Source organism: Epinephelus lanceolatus, chromosome 12, assembly GCF_041903045.1.
Source record: "Epinephelus lanceolatus isolate andai-2023 chromosome 12, ASM4190304v1, whole genome shotgun sequence".
Taxonomy (NCBI): Eukaryota; Metazoa; Chordata; class Actinopteri; order Perciformes; family Serranidae; genus Epinephelus; species Epinephelus lanceolatus.
Window position 1 is genome coordinate 32,274,627 of NC_135745.1, and position 11,431 is coordinate 32,286,057.

An 11,431-nucleotide genomic window follows, 5' to 3' on the forward strand; every position below is an offset into this window, starting at 1 on the left:
TGTCTCACCCCCCTGACTCTGTTTCCATCCCAACCAGCCGGATCTGCCTTTTGTTGGGTTAGAAAGGCACCACTCAGCCATGTAATTGAAATCCTGCTTCCAGAGGTGGGGGGGCTGTGCAGCAGGTCTGTGTTTTGAGGGTAGCCTGGGGGGTGTCAGTGCTCTCTATGTGCCTCAAAAAGGTGTCAAACACTGGATTAAGAAATGTCTGAAAGCGAGAAATCATGAGATTACAGGAGTACCTTTATTGGTAAAAGCATTCATTTGGCACATTTGGCTGTTGTTCACTGCTTCTGTCTTGATTACCTTGAATTTTATCAGGTAAAAAAAGTAAAAACATACATCAAACCCTGAACAGGAAGAGCAAAGGAACATGCTCTTTTTTTCTCACATAACATTTTATGCAAAAAATATTCTCAACCTCAACAATCAGTCACAGCTGGTACCAGTATGCGTCACTGCGGATAAAGCGTGCCATCCTCACTACTGTGCAGCGGATCCTTTATCACCATGAACAAGCATGTTTGACTTAAGAGTTGTGACAGTACACAGAGTCCACATCTTCTCCATCCTCTCTGTCATAAGTGAAAGATCACTGACTGAAGCTGTCAGATTTCCACTTTACTTAAAGGGATAAAATCTGGATTTTCTCCTGGTTCACCCCAGGAAGTTTGCTCCTATCCCACTCTCAGTTTGATCTGTGAGGTTATCTACTGGAGGGAGATATCTCTTGGGATCCCCGAGGAAAGGCGAGGAGGGCGGCTGGTTGAAATGACCCATCAGGAAGATCCCAATCGTACCGATAAAAAACACTGACACCATGACAATAAAGCAGACCCGGTCGATCACCCGGGCAACTAGGAACCACTCTTCATTCTCCTGCCGCAGAAAGAAAAATTGGAAATTATTATTGATTCTGATTTAAACCTGAGAAGATGAGTTAATATTAAGATGTAGAGCTTACATTCTGGAAGTTGTTCTGTTGCCTTGCAGTCTCTGCTATGTGTTTGCAGGAGGCCACACACTGCCTCAGCAATGGAGACGCCTTTGCTAGGCTGACACTGAGATTCTCAGCTGTACCATCTTCCAGCCCTTCATCTGTGTACAAAACAGACAAGGTATTCAAAAACGGCAACTTGTGGAGCTGAAAAATGAAGCAAATGTGGAGGTGCCCAAAACTGCAGTTCCTATTTCTATGCCGATGATACATAATTATATCTTTCCTTTGACACAAACAATACCAATAAAATCTCCACATGTGCATTACAGACATCAATAACTGGATGGCCTCAAACTTTGAGGACTTACGTTCAGAAATATTGGAAATTATTATCATCTTATTATCACTCCTGCAGAAACCTTGGTATTATATTTGAAACCAACCTCAGCTTCAACCAGCATATTAACCCTGTTGTCCAATCATGTTTCTTCCAGTTAAGAAAAAAATAAAACATGATAATTTTTATCTGCCAAGAATTAGAAACAGTAATTCATGCATTCATTTCTTTTGAAGAAGTATGTAAGATAAATTTGAGAGTATTTAGGGCCCAATAGTCCCAACTGAGTGTCGCCATGTTTTGTTATTCTTGCCATTTTTCCTTTCTGTTTATGTAATAGGCTAAACGTTGTATTTATTTCGGTCAAGTCTTGCAATGTTTGTTAGTCTGTTTGTATATGTAATGTTTTTATATGAAAATTAGATTTAATGTGAAAAAAGTTTTTTTTGAAAAAGATATACTTTATTAATCCCAAAGGGAAATTCATTTTTTCCCCCGTGCAGCCGGTGGCCCTCAAATTCCCAAACTAGGTCCCTATGGACTGAGCTATTGCCCCCCCCCCCCCCAGTTAGATTATTGCAATGCACTCTTCTAATGCTTCACACAACAAAATCTCAACAAATTTCTGCTGATTCAAAATGCTGCAGCCAAACTCTAACCAGGTCCAACAGTAGAGAACACATCGCACTGGTTTTAAAACCACTCCACTGGCTCCCAGTCCATCTTAGATTGGATTTCAAAATTCTAATGAAAATGTTTAAGGCTTGTGGGGGGTTAGTTTCAGAATATAGCTGACCTCCTATGAGCTGAATGCAACTTGAGACCCTCTGGTAGGTCATTCCTGGCCAGTCCTCGGTCAAACCTTAAAACTAGAGGTCAGCATGCCTTTCCTGTTTGAGCCCTTCAATTGTGGAATGACCTGCCAGAGGAGATCAGGAAAGCTAACACACCATCTTTTATGTCACTTTTAAAAACTCACTAATTCAGACTTTTTATTAATTTATTGACTGTACCGTTGTTTTATTATCTTTTGTTATGTTTATCTTATTTGTTAATGTCTTTTTAATTAATGTGATAACATTGGTTAAGTAATGTAACCATAACCATAAGTGTACAGTAACTGTAGCCACAACTGTCACTATTTCAGTGCATTTTCAGTTCATGAAAGTTAAGTATAACAAAAATCCAAGATGGCGACAAATGACAAGGCTTCAAAATAGGAGTCCACAAACCAATGGGTGACATCACAGTGGCTACATCCATCTTTTTATATATTTATTTATGACTTTAACGTGCAAACTCATTCACATACTTACGTAGGTTCTCTAATACTGTTTTCATCAGCCCGTTTCTCTCTTTGAGTCTGGCAAACATGAGCTCAGACCGAGCTGTTTTCATAGCATATTCCTCCGCCTTGGTAATGAGGGTCATGGACCTGCGGCGTCGGCAGGGGACCAGGAACACACCGTTCCTGTCTGGAGCCAGAGTTTCACCGCTTCCATTTAATGAGTTGTTGTCATTGTTTGGCGTCCAGGGTCGCATCTGCATCCTCAGCAGCCGAGGCAGGATGTTTAGTAGGATCTAAAGAGGACACAGGGTCAGAGGGTAATCCAGAGGCAAACAGACCCTTGTTAACATCACAGCAGGTTCAATGAGTAGCTTCTAAATGGAAATGACATGTAGAAAAGGGTTGGGTCTGGACAAAGTCTTACCTTTCGGACCCTGTCTGTCATTATGTGAGTGTTTGGGGTTCTCAGGGAAACGTTGAGGACTATCACACAGTTCATCACCACCATGGTGGTCACTGACATCACAAACATCAAATACCTGCAGTCAGAGGTTCATAAATCACATCACTTTTCTCTCTAAAGATCAGCTGTAGTTTAAGACAAACTCTGAACTGACATCTTGGAGTGATCAGAAAAACTTACTTTCCAATAAGAGGCACGGCCTTCGAAGTTTCTGGAACCTTCTTAGCGATAAGGAAGAGGAAGACAGTCTGGCCCAGAAGAGTGGCAATAGACATGGTGCACTTCTGACCACCAGCTGTGAAACTCAAACCAATATTCAGTCAGAGAGGCGAGGTTTGTGTGTGTAAAAAGAGGGCTCAGAAAAAAAACTTCAAAAACTTTAGTCTGGATCAAAACAATTCAGATTTGGAAATCCCATATTTTGCTTTCTAGAATCAATGAATCCATCTTATGTTCTGCTGTTTTTTCAAAGCTTAAATGAATTGGATCACCCTGATCTAAATACAGATTTTTCAAGATTACTAAATCCCACAACTGGTGCTCTAGATGGGGCTACATAGCACAGTGTAGATTACTGGCTCTGTAAAGAACAACAGGTAGAAGTGACAGCAAGGGGTCACTTTTGGTGCAGCATCTGCAGTGATGCGGGTGCTGCACCAGACTGTCGTGGTGGAGAGAGAGCTGAGCCAGAAGGCGAGGCTTTTGATTTACTGGTCCATTTACGTCCCAACCCTCACCTATGGTCATGAGCTCTGGGTAGTGACCGAAAGAATGAGATCGCGGATACAAGCGGCCAAAATGAGTTTCCTCCGTGGGGTGGCTGGGCTCAGCCTTAGAGATAGGGTAAGGAGCTCTGACATCCGGAGGGAGCTTGGAGTAGAGCCGCTGCTCCTTCACGTTGAAAGGGGTCAGTTGAGGTGGTTCGGGCATCTGATTAGGATGCCTCCTGGGTGCCTCCTGTTAGAGGTGTTACAGGCACGTCCCACTGGTAGGAGGCCCCGGGGCAGACCCAGAACACGCTGGAAGGATTACATATCTCATCTAGCCTGGGAACGCCTTGGGGTTTCTCAGAAGGAGATTGAAAGTGTTGCTGGGTAGAGGGGCGTCTGGGGTGCTTTGCTTGGCCTGCTGCCCCCACAACCCAGCCCCAGATAAGGATTACTTGATAATTTGGGGGACAAGTTATGGGGACAAATTCCTTTATTTTCATGTATTTATCTATTAATTTTAATTTACTGTACTGAAAGGCTTAATAGGTAGCCTAACACCTACTCTATCTACTTTATCACTGTCATGGTTAAACAAATTAAGTTTCAATAACTGTACATGTATCTGACTCTTTTAAAAGTCTTTTTGCATTTTGTTCCTGAAATCCAGCCTTCTGCTGGGATCAGGATAATCCGGGTATTTTTTTTTTTTTAAACAAAGGTATCCTTATCCTAAAAGCTGCATATAGAAGGTTTGATCTAGATCATTTCTGATTTCAGTACCTTTTTTATTTTAAGCAGCCCATTTTCAAGATTTGATCCAATCCGACAACTGAAATCAGATTAGATAATTCCTGAACAACTGGACCCAGATGTTAAAAACTTGTTGTAAGGTTGTAGAGCCAGACCTCTGTCTTGTCAACCTAATGAAGGTCTGGAGGAAATAGTGAAGGTCTTGGGAATCCTGAGGCCTCTCCTAATAACAACACCTCAACAATTTCCTTTATTGATCATCTTTTGTGCTTAAATTCCCCCAGACTTGGATGATGTTGGAGTGACAGAGGTCTGACTACCTACAAATAAGATTTCAGATACACAAAATGATGAAAAAGACCTTTGGCAGGTAAGTAGTAGACCAGTAGGCCGAGGGAGGAGAAGAGCACACAGGGAGCGATGATGTTGATGATGTAGAAGAGAGGCTTTCTCTGGATGATGAGGAAGAAGACCAACTCCTGGTACTCCAGCTCATCCTTAGTGTACTGAGTGTTGATCACCTTCTTTGCCGGCCTGTGTTTGATGACCCACTCTCCATTTTCTAACAACGACAAAATGAGATATATGTTACACTGTATGTGTGTTTATTTTGAACAGTTATTAAAAATCTATCATTCAAATGTTGCTATACCTACCTGTAAAAGCCTCCGGGTCAATATCCACCCACTCCAGCGTGTGGTTTTCCTCCTCTTTGAGAACCAGCTTGATCTCATTGGCACTGTAAGTCTGAGAGCTGAATGCAGGGAGAAGACATATGATCTGTTACCACAACAAACACAGCCATCTATTCACTTTTATAAGACAGCATGGTGAAAGGGGGCCGTGAATGCAGGAAGCATTGTCCCTGGTTTGGATGCTGTGGATTCTATTTAAACACAGAGAAACCTGACATGTGAAGATCTGAGCTGAAAGTTGAGAGTCCAAATTTGTGCAATTTTATACTTACCCACCAGCTTAGAAAATAAACTGGTCAGCAACAAATATACATGAATTTTATTCCCCCTAGTTTCATTTATTAATTTAACTTAAGAAGTTATTTTAATTTGAATTGCTTGTGCAAATGTTCCTTCCGCATGTTCACCGATGAAAACCTTGTTACGACTTTTACATCATCTAAATAGTCAGGTTTGATCGTCTTCTTGGCGCTCTGCCAGGGCCAGTAGATGGGACAAAAAGTGTCCACAAATGAGGACGAGTAAACCCAAAATGATATATGAGGACACAGGATATCAGGCGGATATTGCTTTTTAGTTTCATCATTGAAAAGATGAAAGAGACTGCATTGACAAAAACAGTAATCTAATCTTGAAAGGGTTAGTTCGTATTCACCAAAGTCACACAATAACGTGGGCTAGGAGGGATACGAGCAAAACAAAGTTTTCTTCAAGAATTTAATGTGACACAGGCTAAGTAACTGACATACAAATGATCATTTAGGGGGTGAAATATTCCTTTAAGTTGACTGACAAAACTAATTTGACAAATACTTTAGTTTGAGATAAATGGTGAACCTGAGGTGCTTTATATTCTTAGTCACTGTATTCAGTTATTTATACATAATAAAACCCTTTGCATGTACTGCTCACTGGCCAATCATTAAATCCTGACAGACCTCATCTCTACTCACCGGAATACCATGGTGCAGTTCTGCCAGTCAAAGGGAAAGTAGTTGACAGTGATGGCACAGGCACTGCGGTAGATGGCAGGAGGCAGCCAGTACACACAGCCGTTAGGAGACACCAGCGCGTTGCAGTAAAGTGCCACTTCGAATTGTCCATCCACACTGTGTATAGGTTACAGCGAGGGAAACACACAGACACACTGTTTCTACATTGTATACATTGCACTTATTGTATGTATACAAAACATATGTCAACATTATATCTGCATTTGGTAAAAACAGTTTGCCTAAATGAATTTCTGATGGAGGCTGAACACAGGAAGTGACAAAGAAAATGAACTTCAGGTTAGTGTATTATTTACAGTGTGTCTGAGGTGGCACACTGGCTGAGACAAAATATCGTATTATAATGTGAAGTTTGTTGGACGCACTTGTTCTCCAGTATGACGTCTGGCAGCCAGATGCTCTTGGAGGGGACCCGCAGCTCAGAGGTGATGTTGCCATACAGGGCTGACCTGGGCGGTTGGTCCCATCTGAGCCTGTAGTCACACCATTGCTACAGCACATACAGAAATAATGTGTGTTTCACATCATTGCCAGACAGCTTAAAAAGTCCAGCAGGAAAGGTGTGTGTAAGGTTACCATTTCTATCCAGACGCTTGTTGTCAGGGCCTCCTCCTTTTCATTCTGAGGAGAGAAAGCTTCTATAAGGCCTGAGCATCCACTGACACTAATGAAAAACACCGGAGAGAACTGCACTCACCAGAGAGATGAGGTTGGTGAGCGTCATCTTGATGCCAACCTCAGTGATGTCACCACTCTTCTCTGTGGGCCGGACGTTTTTGTTGTAGCCTTTCATCAAATCCTTGAACAGTTCCCCCTCAAGGTTGAGTGCTGACACTGCAGGAAAATATGAGAGACTAAACATGTGACAGCAAAGAGACTGATTTAAAGGGACACTCCATCAATTTTACATAAGTTTAGTTTGTCTGGAATGAGAAATTATTTTTCAACCTTTCTCGATACCACTGCGGTGAAACAGGCTGCAGTGTAACTATTCGGGGCATGATCACACTGTTAATTTACATCCATTTAATGTCCTTGTTTTTGTCACTGACGGGCTTCAACTTTTATTCCTTGTGTCCGACAACTTATGGAGAAGATCCCAACAGAGACAAACCTTTTTGTTAAAGAGTAAGATCCTTTTTGTTTAACTAGAAACAGCCCCCAAATCGCCATCAACAGTCTCACCAGACTCCATTTAAATAATCAGTAATTTTATTATTGTAAAACAAACAAAGTCAACAGAAACAAACAAACGAAAAAAAATCACAAAAAACTGTCTTGATTAGTCTTTTCACAGTTCCAACAATCACTAACTCTGGTTGGGTTAAAATAAACCCTTAAATCACCAAGTTAGATGTGAAAATACGCTGACTCTGTACATGCTAAAATGACTATTTATTTAAATGGGGTTTGGTTTGGCGATAGCGATTTTGTTCTGTTCCCGTGAGTTGTCAGACAGTTAAAATATTAGTACGAGTCAGTCAGTGGCAAAAACAAACACTTTTAGTGGATGGAAATTGATGACGCAAATATGCCCCAAGTGTTTATATTGCAGACTGTTTCGCCGCAGCAGTCTCGTTCAATACTGGACCAGTTTGAAAAACTGTTGTTCCCAGTAGTCACTTAGATACAAAAACATAATAAAAGAGGGTCCAAGCTGAAATATACCAAACTTACCCTTTAACATATGACCTACATTACAAACTGGACATACAGCTTGAATGATGTGGACACTAAGGAGATGTTCTGATTAAAGACACTATTGAGTTGCATTATGGGAAATGTAGGATCCATTGTTTTTCGGTTCTTGATGCATGCTATGGACTGAAAGTCAGGATATCTGAGCCTCTGCTGCTTCTGTTCTGACCATTATTTTTTAAACTGCCCTCTTATGAATCCCCCAACGATGCATGTGTGTAAGTGCAGTATAAAATTACTGGAGTACCCTGTCAAGATGAAATTTCTCTTATATCAAAGCCATGAGTAGGTGACCTTTTTAAACCATGATACCAGTTGAATTTACAGTAGAAACTTTGTTGGAGCACAAACACATCAGGACAAAAATAAAGAATTTAATTCAGTAAAATATCATTTAAAAAAGACAAGCTTACTCTAAAGAGAGCAGACTGACTAAAGCAACTGAATAGCTGCGCAATTGGCTTCAAGGTAGGTTCAGCAAACTTACCAATGACAAACAAATGTTGCTGGTGTCTGGTGTTAGTTTGTATCATATCCCTTCCTCCACTGGTTGCCTTTTAACTTCAGAATTGATTTTAAGATTTTTTTTAAATAACTTTTAAAGCTCAACATGACTTAGCCCCCAGTTACAGAGCTGAACTTCTCACTACCTGTGCTCCAAGTCGTGACCTGTGATCCTCCAGCCTAACCTCACAGGTCATCCCTTGATAAAGGCTGGAAATTAAAGGGGACTGCGCTTTTTGTGACCAGGCTTTTGCTATCGATGCCCCGAGGCTCTGGAATACTCATGTCTGAGGAGATTAGGCTGGATAACACATTACCTGTTTTTAAATCATTGTTTAAAACATATTTTTATAGGAAAGCTTTCCCTTTTAATGCCTCATTTGTATTTCCTTTTGTTCTATTTTTGCCTCTGCACACACAATTGTTCTCTGCTCTTGACATTTTTTAAAAATATTATATCATGTTGTCTTATTTTCATGCACCTTGTGAAGCACTTTGTAACCTTGTTTAGATAAGTGCTATACAAAAAAATATTATTAGTATATTACATATTATCATACAACAGCAAACAGCTGATGGTCCCTCCAGTAAACGGAGTGTGAAATTGGAATCAGCATGAAGTCACTTTTGTCGGAGTTACCAGGCCAATGATAAAATAGTAGAGCACACTGAACACAGACAATATGGCTATGATCCAGCTCTACAAATTATGTCTGAATTTCCATCTTTATAAAGGCAGCATGTCCTGCCAGATAATGCACTACGGTTTAGTAACAATATATATTTACAACAAAAATAGATTCGTGTTGTTTACCAGCCACTGGGCATCATGTTAGGTGAACGGTGCTGTTGGCTGACTGCAACCTTTGTAAGGACAACTGTCTGGGAGATGAGTACCACTGTTTCCTTTGATTGTGAAGCATAATGATTTTATATATTTAAATAATTAAATTGAATTAATAATTAATTGAATTATTACAGTTGGATGTAAATTAGGTGCCTTCTTGATGAATGTACCTTTGTCTAAGTTGTTTTCACATTTAATTTAACACATATCTGACAATAAGACATCACAAATTCACACCACACCATGCAGATCCCTAGAAACTAACAAACATGGCAGCAGGTTGATTTGCCTACCTGTGGCAGAAATCATAAACACCCTCATGAAGAGTGACGGCGAGAGCGGAGCTCCAGAATCCATCAGTGTGTGTGCTTGTGCTGTCCGAGACAAAGCAATGCTCACTAATCTGATACACACGGACACTACTTGATGGAGTTGCTGGCACTGAAACTGTGTGTGTATGAAAGTGTGTGTGTGTTTCCCAGCAGAAGTCAGGGCATGGGCTGTGGGTAGGATTGAGGTTTACAGGAACGGTGGGGGAGTTGACAATTGTTAGAGTTAAATCCAAGAGTTTATTTCTGCATAGCCAGCTGTCTCACACACACACACACACCCACACACACACACACACACACTGGTAACATGACAAGCACATAGTTTAGGTATTGTACTCAGTGCATGGCTGCCCTCCAGCGTTAAAGTACACCGTTAAAACACACACTGTTTTATAATTCAGTTCAGTGCACCTGGCTGTTGTCACTCAGATGTCCACATGAGCAGAGAAACATAACTCGTGGATTCTGTTAGGGCAAATTTAGCCCGCCGGTCATCTATAAAAAGCTAGTTTTTCTACCAGAAGCCCTGGTTGAATGTGTATTTATAATAAAGGGATGAGAGACAGAAAGATTAAACAATAAAGAGAAGGAGACGGCAGCAGCACCATGTGTGCCGCACAGTGGACGAGAGAACAGGTGATAAGTCTCGTCCATTTACAGCACAGCCTCTGTGATGACTGGCCAGGCTCTGTGTCACTACTCTATGTGTGTGTGTGCGTCACAAAAATATTTATTCCTGCCATAACTTGGCACACCTCCCCCACACAAACACACCAGCAGGGGCAGGACTTGACGGGTTGCAACAGAAGTATGTGCGAGTGTTTACTCAGCTGTTGCACTCGCATCCCTGTGTATCCCTCTTTTAACACTCAGACCAGGCGGAAAAGTGCCACAGATTAGTGCACAGATAGTAGTTGTGAAGAGACTTTGGTTTATTTGGGTTCATTCAGGCTATCAGAGCTGCGGCCAGACTGTAGCTGAGACTCACAGTGAGGTGGACAAATAGTCAAACACACACAGCAAAGATAGAGGTTGGATTCTTATCATATCAATATTTTTACAATTATTTTTTTAATTTATTTTACAACCTACATCTGTATTATATTTTCAATTAAGGTTTTTAATTCATTTTTTAACATTTTATATTTCTATTTTTTATCATTATTTATCAGCTAATATAATCTATCCCTTTACTTATTCTTCTCCCCCCAAATTTTATTATTTTGTAGTTTGTCTTATTTCATTGTTCTTCCCTGAGTATGCTCTTGATCCCAGGGGCAGTGTGGAGAGACAGGTTTCCCGTACATTTTCATGGACATAATTCCAGACTTTTTCATGACTGCTCAAGGATTTGTAATACATTATTATTATTATCTTTTTGGCCAAACTTGCCTGGCAGTTTCAAAACATATCAGATTCAAAGTCTATTCAATCATAATTTCAGCTTGCTGGCATACATGAAGGGAGAGACGGATCATGGGGAGAAAAGAAGAAGCGTACGTGATGGTAAACAACACAGTCTAACACATCAGTGCATGTTGGAGCTACAGTATGTTAACAGCTTGAGAAAATATTTGCCCTTATGTCACAATGGCAATCCACATAATGTTCCACATATGTAACACTATGTGGAAGGTTATCCACAGAAGATTACTGTAACAATTTCATCACACACAACAACATTCCATGACCTTTCCAAAACTTTCAGTGAGTTTTACTAAATAATTTTCCAGGTTTTCCACAACCGTAGGAACCCTGGAGGGATAAGGGTCAGGTCTGATGTGGAGTAATATCTGTACAAGCTCAGTATGTTTGCACGTGTTCAGGGCTGTCAAAATAACACATTAATTTTGA

General features: G+C 40.7%; 1 protein-coding gene across 1 annotated transcript; it reads right to left on the reverse strand.

The window, feature by feature from the left end:
• Window positions 1-225: 225 nt before the first annotated feature.
• On the reverse strand, window positions 226-9,734 carry chrng (cholinergic receptor, nicotinic, gamma). The gene is made up of 12 exons (XM_033651137.2): window positions 9,539-9,734; window positions 6,894-7,030; window positions 6,773-6,817; window positions 6,562-6,686; window positions 6,137-6,292; window positions 5,145-5,242; window positions 4,850-5,050; window positions 3,209-3,323; window positions 2,990-3,104; window positions 2,594-2,858; window positions 965-1,098; window positions 226-879 (listed from the first exon to the last, which is right to left on the reverse strand). Exons 1-12 carry the CDS (start codon window positions 9,600-9,602, stop codon window positions 658-660), a joined length of 1,677 nt encoding a protein of 558 aa, XP_033507028.1. The 5' UTR covers window positions 9,603-9,734; the 3' UTR covers window positions 226-657.
• Between the last annotated feature and the right edge of the window lie 1,697 nt (window positions 9,735-11,431).